The sequence below is a fragment of the Chelonia mydas genome, chromosome 10, assembly GCF_015237465.2.
Source record: "Chelonia mydas isolate rCheMyd1 chromosome 10, rCheMyd1.pri.v2, whole genome shotgun sequence".
Taxonomy (NCBI): Eukaryota; Metazoa; Chordata; order Testudines; family Cheloniidae; genus Chelonia; species Chelonia mydas.
In genome coordinates this window covers 31,645,880-31,662,996 of record NC_051250.2, presented here as the reverse complement: position 1 = coordinate 31,662,996, position 17,117 = coordinate 31,645,880, and the positions used below count along the sequence as shown (strand labels likewise).

Below are 17,117 nucleotides of genomic sequence, written 5' to 3'. Positions count from 1 at the left end.
ACAACAAAGCACAGGAAGATTAGATGGCTGTGGCCATCTGGATACCTTCAGCTCAAGGGTTTTCCAGACTGTCCTTCTACCTACTGGTTGAAGAGAACCTGAAGATTGACACTGGATTCCAGGGGAAGGTCTGATGGCTTGGATCATGAAGCCATGGGTGACAGTGTATTAGGAGGGGATCGCTAGAGACTGTAGATGGATGTTTGTAGATCCTCTGGACATTCGGGTGGTGGGTGGGACACGCAGGATCCAGTCCTGACACTTTGTCCCTTCTCAGGGCTCTGAAGGTATAGAATTCAGAGGTAATGGAGACACATCCCAAGGTGAACATTTCTGCAACTGCAGGGTGAACTGGGAGGACGTGCTTCGAAGATGAGTGACCCCTTCTCAACATCCCGCATTTTCTGCTCCACAGTGGAACTGTATGGAAGCCGTTACTTCCAATATGTATGGGCCGTCCTGGGAGGATTTTCTGGGGAGTTGGCAACTGGAGGAAGGCCAGGATCAGATCCTCTCTTCCTTTGCCTGGGTGATCCCAGTCTCTCAGGGGCATGGTGTGAAGAGCTGTAATTTCCTGCTTGTGGGGCGCTGCAAAGAGGTCCCTAGAGATGACTGAGGAAGGGACTGGTGAGGCTGCAGCAAGCTCTCCTGGAGAATATCATGGAAGGGTCTTTCACAGGTGCATACAAAGAGACTGCCAAGGACTTGTGGACCCAGGTAAAGGCGCCTGAGTTGAGGGTTTTCTGGAGGGCTCTGGAAGGAAAGGGTCCCTTACACGTCCATGGAATTGTCCTCCTGGAAGTTCCTGTCGGAGTGCTGGTTCCCCAAATGTATTCTGGTGAATTCCCACTCTGAGCGTCGACACCTGACAGAGATGACTGTCTGACGCAGGGCTGCTCCCGCTGTGACCTGGCTGCAGTGGATCCACTTGGCCGTGGGCTGGTGGCCAGGCCCTTCACACAGAACAGGTCTGCTACAGGGGCCTGCAATGCACATGCATGGGCAATGTATTCCCTGTGTGTTTCCTCATTTCTTCTGGGAATACACTTGCCCTTCTCAGTCTCCATGTTGCTCCAGGGCTCCACTTGAGTCCAAGAATGAGATGGAGCGTCTTCTGAGACATAATAGCTGCAGCTGTTTCCCTGAGAAACAGGAGAACTGAAAACGGTCTTCCCACTTGCTGGAGAAGGGAGGAACTGGGCCCAAAGATTCTATCTCTTGGATCACTACCTGCCTGAGAGGCAGGTGAGACACAAATCCACTGCCCATTCTAGTGGCAAGGAGCTGGTTGACAGAAGAAAATACTAAACTCCTAAAGCATTTCTAGACACTGTAAAATGTGTGGACTAGGTAGAACACAGGATGGCATGGGTTGGACTAAATGTTTTACTGGAGCTCATTTCAATTGCCCTATAAAACTCCCTTGTGCGGATTCACCATTTCTGATTAGGTTGGCCATTTCTAAGCTCATGCTGATAAACTGTCTCTCTAGCATCATCAGGTAATCTTAATAGGTTGTACTTTATACACCTGATTACAAAGGTACTGTCATAACGCTGCTCCTGTCTCCACCTGTTCCTGTGTTCAGATAGACAACCTAACCATGGATGTCACTACCCAGATCGTGGTGTGGATTTGCAGTCTGTGGCTTGCCTTTCCCATTCACAGAAAGGCAGGCTGGGGGGACCATCATCCACCAGGAAGCAGGTGGGAGAGCTACAGCAGGAGGTGGCTAGGCTGAGGAGCATCCGTGCCCACGAGGAATTCCTTGAGAGTATTTATATGGAGACATGCAATGCTGAGGACTGCTGTCACACCACCCGGGGAGGAGGATAAGGCTCTGTCACAGGGAGGACACTGGCAGCTGGTTACTTCTGGCAGCAGGCAGTGCTCCACTCCTACTCCCAACCCACCCACCATGGTGATGGAAAACTGTTATGCTGCCCTGGCAATGGGCGATGAGGAACCACCCCCAAAGGTGGAGGAGGAGAAGCCATGAACCTCCAAGGCTGGGAAGATCGTAGCCACCACTCCCAGGAGGAAATGTAGGATAGTGGTGGTTGGTGACTCTCTTCGGAGGGGGATGGAGGCACCCATCTGTCGCCCTGACTTGGGATCCCGGGAGGTATGCTGCCTGCCAGGGCCCCATATCCGAGACATTACAGAGGGATTGTTGAGGATCGTCCAGCCCTCTGACTACTACCCCCTGCTACTCATCCATGTGGGCACTAATGATACTACAAGGTATGACCCTCAGCAGATCAGAAGTGGCCCTGGGAGTAAGGGTGAAGGAGTTGGGAATGCAGGTGGTGTTCTGTTCAATCCTTCTGGTCAAGTCTAGGGGCCCAGGCAGAGACAGATGCATCCTGGAGATGAATGCCTGGCTGAGAGGATGGTGTCGCCAGGAGGGCTTCAGCTTCCTTGACCACAGGATGCTGTTCCAGGAAGAAGGACTGCTAAGCAGAGACTGGGTCCACCTATCGAGGAAGGGGAAGAGCATATTTGGATACAGACTGGCTAACCTAGTGAGGAGAGCTTTAAACTAGGTTCGAAGGGGGCAGGTGACCAAAGCCCACAGTTAAGTCAAAAACATGGAGACCTGGGAGAAGGGTCGGAATTTGGGGGAGCATGGCCTGTTATAGCAGGGATAAGGGAAAGACAAGACAGAACTGGGATTGGGGGGGAGAAATCAAATCAGTGTCTTAGATGTCTGTATACTAATGCAAGAAGTATGAGGAATAAACAGGAAGAACTCAAAATGCTAGTAAACTAACACAACTAGTAGGATAATATGTATGACTGAAATATTGGTATAGAAGGGTACAGCTTGCTCAGAAAGGACAGGCAGGGAAAAAAGGGAGGAGGTGTTGCCTTATATATTAAAAATGTATATACTTGGACTGAGGTTGAGATGGAAATAGGAGACAGACTTGTTGAAAGTCTCTGGGTAAGGATAAAAGGGGTAAAAAACAAGGGTGATGTCATGGTAGGGGTCTACTACAGACCACCGAACCAGGAAGAAGAGGTGGATGAGGCCTTTTTTAAACAACTAACAAGATCATCCAAAGCACAGGACTTGGTGGTGATTGGGGACTTCAACTACTCAGACATCTGTTGGGAAAATAACACAGCAAGGCACAGATTATCCAACAAGTTCTTGGAATGTATTGGAGACAATTTTTTATTTCAAAAGGTGGAGAAAGCTACTATGGGAGAGGCTGTTCTAGATTTGATTTTGATAAATTTTGAGGAACTGGTTGCGAATTTGAAAGTGGAAGGCAGCCTGGGTAAAAGTGATCATGAAATGATAGAGTTCATGATTCTAAGGAATGGTAGGAGGGAGAACAGCAAAATAAAGACAATGGATTTCAAGAAGGCAGATTTTACCAAACTCAGGGATTTGGTAGGTAAGATCCCATGGGAAGCAAGTCTAAGAAAAACAATTGAAGACAATTGTCAGTTTTTCCAGGAGACATTATTAAGGGCACAAGAGCAAACTATCCCACTGGGTAGGAAAGATAGGAAGTATGGCAAGAGACCACCCTGACTTAATCAGGAGATCTTCAATGATCTAAAAATCAAAAAAGAGTCCTACAAAAAGTGGAAACTAGGTCAAATTATAAAGAATGAATATAAACAAACAAACACAAGTATGTAGGGACAAAATTAGAAAGGCCAAGACACAAAATGAGATCAAACTAACTAGAGACAATGGGTAACAAGAAAACATTCTACAAATACATTAGAAGCAAGAGGAAGACCAAGGACAGGGTAGGCCCATTACTCAATGGGCGGGGGGGGCGGGGGGGAGAGGGGGAAGAGGGGAGAAACAATAACAGAACATGTGGAAATGGCAGAGGTGCTTAATGACTTCTTTGTTTCGGTTTTCACCAGGAAGGTTGGTGGTGATTGGACGGCTAACATAGTGAATGCCAGTGAAAATGAGGTAGGATCAGAGGCTAAAATAGGGAAAGAACAAGTTAAACATTACTTAGACAAGTTAGATGTCTTCAAGTCACAAGGGCCTGATGAAATGCATCCTAGAATACTCAAGGAGCTGACTAAGGTGATATCTGAGCCATTAGCGATTATCTTTGAAAAGTCATGGAAGACGGGAGAGATTCCAGAAGATTGGAAAAAGGCAAATATATAATGCCAATCTATAAACAGGGAAATAAGGACAACCTGGGGAATTACAGACCAGTCAGCTTAACTTCAGAAAGACAATGGAGCAAATAATTAAGGAATCAATTTGCATACATCTAGAAGATAATAAGGTGATAAGTAACAGTCAGCATAGATTTGTCAAGAACAAATTGTGTCAAACCAACTTGATAGCTTTCTTTGACAGGGTAACAAGCCTTGTGGATGGGGGGAAGCAGTAGATGTGGTATATCTTGACTTTAGTAAAGCTTTTGATACTGTCTCGCATGACCTTCTTATAAAGAAACTGAGGAAATGCATCCTATATGGAGCTACTATATGCAACCTATATGGTGCATAACTGGTTGGAAAACTGTTCCCAGAGAGTAGTTATCAGTGGTTCACAGTCATGCTGGAAGGGCATAATGAGTGGGGTCCCACAAGGGACAGTTCTGGGACTGGTTCTGTTCAATATCTTCATCAATGATTTAGATAATGGCATAGAGAGTACACTTATAAAGTTTGTGGATGATACGAAGCTGGGAGGGGTTGCAAGTGCTTTGGAGGACAGGATTAAAATTCAAAATGATCCGGACAAACTGGAAAAATGGTCTGAAGTACACAGGATTAAATTCAATAAGGACAAATGCAAAGTACTCCATTTAGGAAGGAACAATCAGTTGCACACATACAAAATGGGAAATGACAGCCTAGGAAGGAGTACTATGGAAAGGGATCTGGGGGTCATAGTGGACCACAAGCTAAATGAATCAACAGTGTAACACTGTTGCAAAAAAACAAAACAAAAGAAAAACAAACCTCCTTCTGGGATGTATTAGCAGGAGTGTTGTAAGCAAGACACAAGAACTAATTCTTCTGCTCTACTCTGCGCTGATTAGGCCTCACCTGGAGTAGTGTGTCCAGTTCTGGGTGTCACATTTCAGGAAAGATGTGGACAAATTGGAGAAAGTCCAGAGAAGAGCGACAAAAATGATTAAAGGTCTAGAAAACATAACCATTGAGGGAAGATTGAAAAAACTGGGTTTGTTTAGTCTGGAAAAGAGAAGACTGAGAGGGGACATGATAACAGTTTTCAAGTACGTAAAAGGTTGTTACAAGGAGGAGGGAGAAAAATTGTTCTTCTTAACCTCAGAGGATAGGACAAGAAGCAATGGGCTTAAATTGCAGCAAGGGAGGTTTAGGTTGGACATTAGGAAAAACTTCCTAACTGTCAGAGTGGTTAAGCACTGGAATAAACTGCCAAGGGAGGTTGTGGAATCGCCATCATTGGAGATTTTTAAAAGCAGGTTAAACAAACACCTGCCAGGGAGGTCTAGATAATATTTAGTCCTGCCATGAGTGCAGGGGACTCGGCTAGATGACCTTTCAAGGTCTCTTCCAGTCCTATGATTCTATAAAAGGCTCTATAATCAATTTCACATTTGTGTAGCACCCATCAGAGCAGCAGCTAAACTGGGGGTGGGGGGGGCAAACTATGACCCACAGGCTGGATCTGGCCTGTCAGGGCTTTCAATCCGGCCCGCAGGATTGCCAGCCCCGTGGTGCAGCAGGGCTAAGGCAGGCTCCCTGACTGCTCTTGTCCCGCACCGTTCCCAGAAGCGGCCAGCACCACATCCCTGCGGCCCCTGGCGGGGGTGGGGGAAGGGCTCCCTGTGCTGCCCTCACCTGCAGGCCCCACCCCATGCAGCTCCCATTGGCCGGGAACGTGTAACCACAGCCAATGGGAGCTTCGGAGGTGATACCCACAGGTGAGGGGAGCGCAATGGGAAGCTGCCTGCACCAACCCACCCCCAGGAGCCACTGCCGGACATGCTGGCCACTTCCAGGAGCGGTGCAGGGCCAGGAGCGGTGCGGGGCCAGAGCAGGCAGGGCAGGAACCCCCTCCTCTCCTCTTCCTCCCCTAAGTGCGCCATGTCCCCGCTCCTCCCCGTCCCAGCGCTTCCCGCCTGCCACCTAACAGCAGTTTGGCAGCACTTAGGACTTTCCAGGAGGGAGGGGGAAGAGTGGGGACACAGCGCGCTCGGGGGAGGAGGCGGTAAAGAGGCGGGGCAGGGGTGGGGACTTGGGGGAAAAGGGTGGAATTGGGGCGGGGCAAGGATGGGCGGGGGCGGGGCCAGGGGGGCATTGAGCACCCAGGGGGCAGAGGGGAAGTCGGTGCCTATGCCCTGAACCCCTCCTGCACCCTGCATCCCAATCCTGAGCTCCCTCCCGCACTCCGCACCCCCTGACATGAGCACCCAGCCTCCTGCCCTGAGCCCCCGCTGTACCCTGTACCCCTCCTGTACCCCAACCTCTTGCCCTGAGGCCTCTAACTCCCTGCCTTGAGCCCCCTGCAGCACACCTCCTGCACCCCAACCCCCTGCCGCACCCCACACCCCCTCCTGCAGCCCAACCCCCTGCCCTGAGCCCCCTTCTTCACTCCGCACCCCTCCTGCACCTGAACCCGCTGCGCCCCAGCCCTACATTCATGGCCCTATCATACAATTTCACCAGCCAGATGTGGCCCTCGGGCCAAAAAGTTTGCCCACCCCTGAGCTAAACTCTTCACTGGTAAATGAATGGTGAGGTCCCTAGTGGACTTTGTGAACACAGCTTCCTTCCTGGTAAAGGTGACTATACCATAATAAGGGGATTACGCAATGCATTCTGCAAGAACTATCTGAATTGGTTACATTATAGCAATTGGCTATTCTGATAAGGTTTGTGTCCTGTTGTGAAATCCTCCACCAAAGTCAATGGTTCACTACTGCCTGTCCGAGAGCGTGCTACAGATCAGGTCTAGATGGGTGCAGGGATTACTTTAACTATAGGTCATACTACGTAGCAGTGACTGATTTTGGAAAGCAACAATGGAAAAATGTATCCACTTAGAAGTTAATTGGGTAGATTTAATTCGACACACCTGCATTTAATTTTAATTTTAAAAACCGAACTTTATAAAATGCCGCACTGGTGTGTGCTAAAACATATTGTCTAATTACCTTCTCGTTTCACAGTGGATGGATAAAGTGAGGGCAGAGCAGTGCCTCTCTGAAGTCTATGCCAATTCCGTGCCAGTAATTGGCAGGCAGGAGGTGCCACAGTGTCTGAACTAAACTCTTATTCCCTGGAGAGAGACTAGAACTAACTTGCTTCCTCAGTCCTCTCAAATATAAATATGCAATGACATACCTTCTCCCCTGGGACTTAAAATTAAAGCACAAAACTTAATAGGAAAACTGTATCTTTCCTTGTGGAGTGTCTGTGTGAAATTTACAAGGAGCAGGTAATTCTCAAAGAACATGCTGATAAGCACTACAGTAGAAACGTTTACAAGCAGCAGGTGTCCAATTTAAACCTTGCCTTTTAAAAAAAAAACTGTTTCCCAAAAAAAGTCAATAAAATTTCATGCTAAGTAAAACTAATTAGCTTGCGAGTAACCACTGCTGGAATGACACTTATTCATCTCAACAAAAGAAATATCTGGCAGATGGAAGTTCGTTAAAGCAGAGTTTGCCATACATATTTTATGCGCCACACTCAGAATTTATAACCTGCGGTTCACTGAAGCATTGCCAGTACACTTGATCAATAGAAAGCCACTATTATTTTTATCCAAAAGGTAAAGCTGCTGACAGGCTTTGAAGTCAAAGAATATTCACTCAGTGGTTCCCGCTGTTTGGCAATTGAAGGAAAAAAAAAAAGGCCAAGCCTTCAAATTTCAACTCTAACAAAGCAATGCTTACAGTAAAAACGGCAGCAGCGGGAAATAAAAAGGCACCCAGCCAGTCTTTTCGACAGCAACCACACTGTGAAAGCAACTATGTGAAAGGAGAAGAGGCTGAACAACGGTGGCTAGTAAGCTTCCATAGCCAGGGCTTTTATTTTCAACCCAATGATCAAAGCTCAGGAGACCCTCTTAAATCATCAGGAAAATAATCTAATTTAAAAGGCAAAACAAAGATTTAAAACACAAGATTAAAACAAGCGTGGATTTTGCCTGCATTGCACTGCTTCTGAACAGGCAGGAGGAGAGTGACTATGCTAAGTGAAGTCATTTCTTGGAGGACAGGGACATTTTCTCAATTTGATTTGTGCTAGAGCACAGCTGCCCAAGGACGAAAGTAGTATCTTTATTTTCTGCTAAACATGACATGTCACATGTAACTTCTCGCTCAGGGGAAAAAAAGCTTACAGGGATCAGGAAATGTGCAGAAGTTGCTACAGAATCCAAAGGGTTATGCTAAGAGTCTAAGACCAGGCTCTTTGCCTGATGAAACCGGGGAAAAACTAGAGACAAGAAAGGAGCCCACCTTTCTATCTTATATCCCAAAATAGTGGTCCTCTGCATCAGGCTGGGCTGCCTGGACAGAAACACCAGTTGGAGACATGACATTTGTCAAATAGCCACCAATCCAGATCCCTAAATTGCCCCTAAATTTACATTATTTCTCTGCTCAGCTTTACTTTGTGCTAGATGGGTAGGAGCTACATGTTACAGAACTATATCCAAAATTAGCTCCAAAGTGCTTACTGTGAGGTGCCTGCCACCATTATATGTGAGCTTGCAACTGTAGCTAGCCCAGCCATCCTACCCAACAACCCAACCCCTGTCCTGAATCCTCAAACAGGCAACTATTCACCAATTACCTTAAAGGGCTGTGCATTTTAAAACCCAGTGTTGAGTAGGCATAACAGTTTTGAAGTGGACTATTCAACTTTGCCTCTCGAGAGCCCACTGGACCACCATTTTAAAAAGCAATGCACTCCCCTGTGACTCCCATTCTATAGTGAGACCACCTGGAGACCTGATCTTTTGCTGACTAAGTGTGCACCTTCAGTCTCTCGTACTGGGAGATAAACTTCTCGACAGGCAGAGTATTGCTACTTACAGGAATGTGAGGTAGTGGCACACGTCCATTTGCTTTGGCACTTTCCTGCATCTCTCGGCGATGCTGCTTTCGGAGTCTGTACGGTGGGATCCCATCTCTGCCAGGACAAAACGACAATATGCGCCACTTTAGTGCCTTCCATGAGCTGATCTCAAAGCACTCTACCTTCATTTAAGCGTCATAACTCCCTTCTGAAGCAGGTATTATCTCTGTTTCATAGATGAGGAAACTGAAGGAGAAAGGTTCCTTGTACACTTGTCAAGTGAGCTGGTTAAGGAAGATAGGAGCTAGTGAGGAGCAGTCAAATGTAAGAGAGTGCCACTTAAATATAACATATGAAGACAAGCAACTGAATAGTGACAAAATGTACATGTGCTTATATACAAATGCTAGAAGACTAAACATTTTCCATCATTGTTTGCAGTGGTGTTGTAGCCATGCTGATCCCAGGATGTTGGACAGATAATGTGGGTGAGGTAATATCATTTATTGGACCTGCTTCTGATGATGAAAGAGACAAGCTTTTGAGCTTTCAGAAACCTGTCTCTTTCACCAACAGAAGCTGGTTCAATAAAAGATACCACCTCTTCTCTCTAGAAGTCTACATACTAAGATGGGTGAACTTGAGTGCACTAAAGGAGGACATTGATATAACAGGCATCATGGAAACTTGGGTGGAATGAAGATAATCAATGGGACACAGTAATACCAGGGTACAACATATCTAAGAATAAGAGAGTAGGTTGCACTGGTGGGGGAGTGGCACTATCTGTGAAAGAAAGCATTGAGTCCAATAAAGTAAAAATCTTAAATGACTCAAACTCTACCATAGGATCTCTATGGATAGAAATTCCATGCTTGAACAATAAGTGTACAGCAGCAGCAATATACTACCGACCATCTGACGGAGGATGGTGACAGTGACTGTGAAATGCTCAGGCAGATTAGAGAGGCTGAAAAGGCAAAAAACACAATAATAATGGAGGATTTCAGCTATCTTCATATTGGCTGGGTATTATGGCAAGGCGCCTCCTTCGCCTCTCCAGGCAGTACAGGGGGCCTGGAGTAAATCAGTTTCATTCCAGAGAGATTTTATTCCTCACTCAGGTTTTATTTTTCAGTGTTTACAAGGTGGGCCTCAGGGTAGGCCCAAGGAGTGCTCTTCAGCCAAACAAACAAAAAAACAAATTAATAACATAAAGAGATCGAAGAGTCATCTGCTTAGTGTGCAGTGGCAGTCAAAAAACTAACAGAATGCTAGGAACCATTAGGAAAGGAATAGATAATAAAACCAAAAATATCATAATGCCCCTATATACATCAATGGTACTCCTACACCTTGAATACTGTGTGCAATTCTGGTTGCCCCATCTCAAAGAAGATATATTAGAATTGGAAAAGGTACAGAGTAGGGCAACAAAAATGAATCAGGGTATGAAATAACTTCCATGTGAGGAAAAGTTAAAATGACTGGGACTGCTCAGCTTAGAAAAGAGACGACAGAGGTCTATACAATCATGACTTGTGTGGAGAATGTGAATAGGGAAGTGTTATTTACACAACACAAGAACTAGCGCTCACCTAAGAAATTTATAGACAGCAGTTTAAAACAAGCAAAAGGCAGTACTTATTCACACAAAACGCACAGCCAACCTGGAGAACTGGTTGCCATGGGGTACTGTGAAGGTCTAAAGTATAGCTGGGTTCAAAAAAGGATTAGATAAGTTTGATGGAGGATACTCCATCACTGGCTGTTAGTCAAGATGGTAGGGATGCAACATCATGCTCTAGGTTTCCCTAAACCTCCAACTGGCTGAAGCTGGGACTGGGCGACACTCAAAATTGCCCTGTTCTGTTCATTCCCTCTGAAGCATCTGGCACTGGCCACAGTTGGAAGACAGGATACTGAGCTAGATGGACCATTGGTCTGACGCTGTATGGCCATTCTTATGTTCTTATAACTATATCTGCCTATATGATCATTAACTCCTACCAACATTTCTCTTTCTGTTCAAAACACTAGAAATTAAATGAGAAAATTTCATTAATGCAGCGTTCAGGTTCCCTGGCTGTATCTGTTGCCCTTCCAGAATGTCAAGTTCAGCAAAACTCACTCCTTTCCTATCATCTTTACCAGGATATAGAATTCCCCCTTTAATAAATTCACCCCAAGAGATGTTTCCAACCGAACCATGTGCTCATCCACATTTGCTGGCTTTCCCCCAGCACTTGGTTTAAAAATTTCTCTATAACCTCTTTTAATTTTACATGCCAGCGATCTGGTTCTGTTTTGGTCTAGGTGGAGCACCCATGGAAAAAACTTAGTGGGTGCTTAGCACCCACCAACAACCAGTACCCCCCACGCCTCCCACCCACTGATGGCCCTGCCGATCAACTCCTCCCTCTCAGCACATCCCGCCCTCCGCGATCAGCTGTTCCACAGCATGCAGGAGGCATGGGGCGGGGAGGAGCGCGATGGGGTGCACTTGTGGGAAGGGGCGGAACTGGGTGGGAAGGGGGAGGGGGGGGGGAAGAGGTGGGGTGGGGGCTTGAGGGAAGGGGTGGAGTAGGGGCAGGGTCTGGAGCTGAGTGGGAGTTGAGCACCCCCGGGGAAAGGAGGAAGCCGGTGCCTGTAGTGCAAGCAAACAATGTGTGTTTTAATACGGCTAAATGTAAATATATATAACCAGGAACCATGAATGTAGGCGATTCTTACATGATGGGGGACCATATCCTGGGAAGCAGTGACTCTAAAAAAGACTAAGGGTCATGGTGGAAAATCAGCTGAACATGAGCTCCCAGTGCAATGCTGTGGCCAAAAGGACGAATGTGATCCTTGGATGCATAATCAAGGGAATCACAAGCAGAAATAGAGAGGTTATTTTACCTCTGTATTTGGCAGTTGGTGCAACTACTGCTAGAATACCGTGTCCAGGTCTTGCGTCCTCAATTCAAGAAGTATGCTGATGAACTGGAGAGGGTTCAGAGAAAAGCTACGAGAATGATTAAAGGATTAGAATATCTGCCTAGAGTGGTAGACTCAAGGAGCTCAATCTATTTAGCTTAACAAAGAGAAGGTTAAGGGGTGGCTTGTTTATAGTCTATAAGTACCTACATGGGGAACAAATATTTAATGATGAGCTCTTCAACCTAGTGGAGAAAGGTCTAACATGATCCAATGGCTGGAAACTGAAGCTAGACAAATTCAGGCTGGAAATAAGGCGTAATTAACCATTGGAACACACTACCATGGGCGGGGGGGGGGGGGTGTGGTTGGGGAGTTCTCCATCCCCGGCATTTTTAAATCAAGACAGGATTTTTTCTAAAAGCTCTGCTCCAGATTTCGGGGCAGTTCTCTAGCCTGTGCTATGCAGGGGGTCAGACTAGATGATCACGATGGTCCCTTCTGGCTCGGAATCTATGAGGAAAATGTAGGGCTGACAGGCAGTACTGCCCCTATTCTCCCTGCCCTTCTCCTGTCACTCACCCCCATGTCTCCCTTTCCAGTATCCCATCCCACTCCTCTGACTTCACCTACGCCCCACTCCTTTCCATCCCTTGATCTACAACTGCTCTCCTACCAACTCATCCCTATTTCTTCCCCTCTCATAATCATCCATCTCCTTGTTGCACCCCAAAGCTCTTTGCTACCTCTGACAGCCCTGATCACCTTCCCCTCCCACAGAACATCTGCATGGGTAATTTATTTTCTTTTAAAAAATAATGTCTGTGCCTTCTGAATACTCTGCTGTCGTCTGATTACATCTCCCCAAAATACAAAAAACCCTTGGACAGAGACAGGTGGTAGCAAGAAGCCTCCTTTCTGTATTTCAGATTTCTGCCTATGGCTGGATTTGAGCTCACAGTGACCGGATGTTGCTCAGGCTCAATGGCTGTAACATTCCTCCTTGAACTATTCAGTTCCCATGATTCATAGATAGCTTCCAACTGCCTTAGCCTCTATCTCTGCACATGCACAGTGCAATCCGTTTGGGGTGGGAGCTTTAGAACTGCTTCGTGCATGCTTAACTAGAGAACCAAACTCTTTGGCTAACAACTCTGTAATTTGATTTCCCTCGAAGGGCTAGTGGGTGGCATGCACTCTTTTAGGGTAACTCTTGAGTGTTTGAGTTCCTGGTGCAATTATCTCAGCCCTGGTTTGCTATCTGTGTACAAAAAATAGAGATTGCTAAAACAAGTGAACTTAGAGAAAAACTGGGGTGGGTTTTTTTTGGGAGGGAAGGGGGACTATAATTTGGAAATCCCTTGTTCATATGGCTCCAAATTTGTACCAGTAACCAAACCCCATGCCGATAGGAGGTACACCAAATTTCAAGGCAATCTGAGTAATCAGGTGGATTTTAGAGCACTTAGAAGAGTTGTGCTTTAAACAGCCAGTCTTAACCTTCAGTGTAGCACAGCTGGTGCTCTGCTGTAATACAGTGAGTAGACCACAGATTGGTCTGGGAGAGGAGGAGGAGGAAGAAAAGGCAGTACAAGGATAACTATAGTGAGGAAAACTCAGCCTGGAAATCAGGGACACATTTTTAAATACTGAGGGTAGTTAACCACTGGAGCAGCTTCCAAAGGGATGTGGTGAATTCCCTATCACTGATATCTTTCTAAAAGATACTCTAACTCAACCAGAAGTTATGGGCTTGACCCAGGAATCACTGGATGAAAATTTATGAGCTGTGCTATGCAGGAGGTCAGGCAAGATGATTGCCATGTTCCCTTCTGGCCTTATAATCTATGGATTGTTACTGAATGGTTGGGTTCTGCTGAAAGTTCCAAAGAACAGTTTCTAATTAGCTCTGTTACCATGCATCTGAAGAGCCTCATCCTCCCACATTCAGGTGCTATGGTGCATGACAGTAAGTGTGTTCCTCCTTTCCCCTTGCCCAGTGGCCTCTGAACCCACCCATCTGCTCTGAGGACCCTGCCACATGTGGGTGGGGACTAGAGCTGGTCCACTCATCCACTGCAAGTAACAGTCATTGTGAATGTTTAGTTTTCCCATCAAATAATTATTTGCATGTGTTTCCATTTTTGCACCCACACCGTGCCAACGCTCAGGAGGTTAGCCATTTGTTCAGACAGGTGGCTGTAAATTTGTTGTTCAGTGTTTAAGAGGGGACTGCTCTAGCTACTTAAAGAGTTTCTGTGTCATTTCACTAATTCTCTTCTGTTTTCTCTTTCAGCTCACGGATGAGCAGGGGAAATGCAGAGCACAATAAAGAAAGAGTCAGTGGCTGCAATTAAGTATATTTGGTTATTTTCCCAATTATTTTTGAATGGTTATAATGTTAGTGTATATGACTCATTTACTCAGAAAATGTCTGGCCCTTGATCCTAATATTTGTTAATGTTTACTAAATGTTTTGTAATTTAAGCTATGAATAATGTAGAATACGGAGTTAGTTTATATCTAATTCAGCGTGTTCTGCTCATTACACAAGATGTTTCTCCAACATGGTGGAGACCAGCCTAGCTGATATCTTGGTTGCACTGGGGCTTGCACATCTGAGGCAGAGCCAAGAGGAGCCAAGTAGATGCCTTGGCTGCCACTGAGAGAGAAGCAGCAGCATACAGAGCACAGAGAAGTTGCTGAAAGGCAGGGCAAAGCACTATGTAACAGAGCTAGGCAGAGGCTTTGATCCACACTTGCACTGCGAGTCCCAGTGCAGAAGGGGCAATGCACAACTAGCTCTGTGGTGGTGAACTCGGTCACAAAGTTCAGGGCAGCTGCACCTGTATTCCCCCTCTATGGGCCACCAAGGGCATCCACTGTAAGCTTTCATCTCCAAGCCATCACCTCTCTTGGTCAGAGAACCACATCTCACTCCCTCCTGACTGGGGTTTATCCAGGCTGCACAGTTCCCTGCCTATACTGTGTTATTTCCTGCAAGCCAGACTGCCTAAGCAGGCCAGTGTCTGTGTTTTGCTCTCTCCTCAGAGACTATAAAGAGCATATTTTTCCACTGTCATAAGTTACCAGCTTGTCTAAGCAAGCACATTTATTCATAAGGAAAAAAGCATTAGCATCAGAGAATCATAGGGTGAGTAGGGACCGCAAGAGTCACCTAGTCTAAACCCCTCAAGACGCAGGATTTGTTGGGTCTAAACCATTCAAGAGAGATGGCTGTCCAGCCTCCTTGTGAAAACTTCCAGTGAAGGAGCTTCCACAAGCTCCCTAGGCAGTCTGTTCCATTGTCCTGCTCTTCTTAGAGTTACAAAGTTTTTCCTGAGATTTAATCTAAATCTGCTATGCTGTAGTTTGAACCCATTGCCTCTTGTCCTGCCCTCTGTGGCAGGAGAGAACAACTTTTCTCCATCTTTTTTATGGCAGCCTTTCAAATATTTGAAGACTGCTATCATGTCCTCCGCTCAATCTCCTCTTTTCCAAACTAAACATACCCAGTTCCTTCAGCCCTTGCTCATATGGCTTACATTCCATCCCTTTGACCATTTTTGTCGCTCGCCTCTGGATCCTTTCCAGTTTTTCTACATCCTTTCTATAAACTGGTAACCAAAATTGGACACAGTACTCCAGCTGAAGCCTAACCAGCGCTGAGTAGAGCAGTACTATCGCCTCCTGTGACTTGCATGCTATGCTTCTATTAATGCAACTTAAAATTGCATTTGCTTTTTTTTTGCTGACTCATGCTGAGGTTGGGATCCATCACAACTCCCAGATCCTTCACAGCAGTGCTGCTGCCAAGCCAGTTATTCCCTATTCTGTATTTGTGTGCATTTGTTTTTTTTCCCCTAAGTGTAGCACCTTACACTTGTCTTTGTTGAATTTCATTTTGGTATCTAGTTCCCCAATTTATCAAGATCCCTCTGAATTTTAGCTCTATCCTCCAAAGTGTTGGCAACCTCCCCTGTCCCCCAGCTTTGTGTCATTTGCAAAACTGATCAGTCTGCTGTCTATTCCCACATCCAGGTCATTAATAAAGATGTTAAACAGCACCGGACTCAGAACAGATCCCTGTGGAACCTCACTTGAGACCTCCCTCCAGTCTGGCATCATTCCGTTAGTAGTTACTCTTTGTTTGTGGCTGTTTAACCAATTATGTATCCACTTAATGGCAGTTCCGCCAACCCCACACTTCTCCAGCTTGCTTATCAGAATGTCATGTGGCACTGTGTCAAAAGTCCTGCTGAAGTCCAGGTATATTATGTCCACCACATTCCCCGTATTCACCAAACCAGTTACCCTGTCAAAGAAGGAAATCAAGATGCTTTGGCATGATGTGCTCTTAGTAAATCCATGCTGGTTTCTAGTGATTACCCCTTCATCCTCCAGGTATTCACAAATTGAGTTTTATACATTGCTTTAGTAGCTTCTCAGGTATCGAAGTCAGGCTGACTGGTCTATAATTCTCCATCTCCTCCTTTTTAAAGATGGGCACTACATTAGCCCTTTTCCAGTCTTCTGGGACCTCTACTATCATCCATGAGTTAGCAAATATTATTGCCAGTGGCTCCAAGATTTCCTCAGTAAATTACAGAGAAAACATATTAAAAACAATACAAGAACCTACACACGCATGATAATAAGCTTAAGCAGGGGCTCTAGTAGGAGTTAGTCCTTCAAACCAAGCCAACGAGTTTTTCTGTGGTTACAAGTTCATAACAGCCTTAGGTCAGAATGAGCACACCCATGATTAGTTTAGTCTTTCCTTTTCATCAAAGCTTGGGCCTTTGATCTTCAGATTCTGGCAACACGTAATTGGTAGATAATGGTCCCCTCCTCAGGGTGTAGCTTGAAAAAGCTGGGCTTCTGCATAATCAGAGGTGGGGAGTTGGATTCACCTCTACCTAGAGGCCCCCAGGCAAACCACTTGATGATGTCCAAAAGTCCATTCTTGTCTGGTTCATTGTTCAATATAATCCTTTGAAGTTCCGAACACTTCCCTGGACTCAAAATAATACATAAGTTTTGTATTTAATACAATGGATTCCAAAGATACTTAAATTTAATCCAATGAGGTTTTTAAAGGTCTTGCAGGAAATTGTCATACCTGTCACACACTGACTCTACTCCTGCTGCTGGCATCATACTTGGGGGCATACTGA

General features: G+C 45.8%; 1 protein-coding gene across 10 annotated transcripts in view; it reads right to left on the bottom strand.

Annotated features, from left to right (window-relative positions):
- Positions 1-17,117, bottom strand: part of AXIN1 (axin 1) — a 173,263-nt gene that overhangs the window by 49,028 nt on the left and 107,118 nt on the right. For all 10 annotated transcript variants that reach the window (XM_043523514.1, XM_043523512.1, XM_043523513.1 and 7 more), the window contains exon 4: positions 9,036-9,132. In XM_043523514.1, coding sequence (XP_043379449.1) covers positions 9,036-9,132 — 97 coding nt within the window. The remainder of the gene's footprint in view (positions 1-9,035; positions 9,133-17,117) is intronic.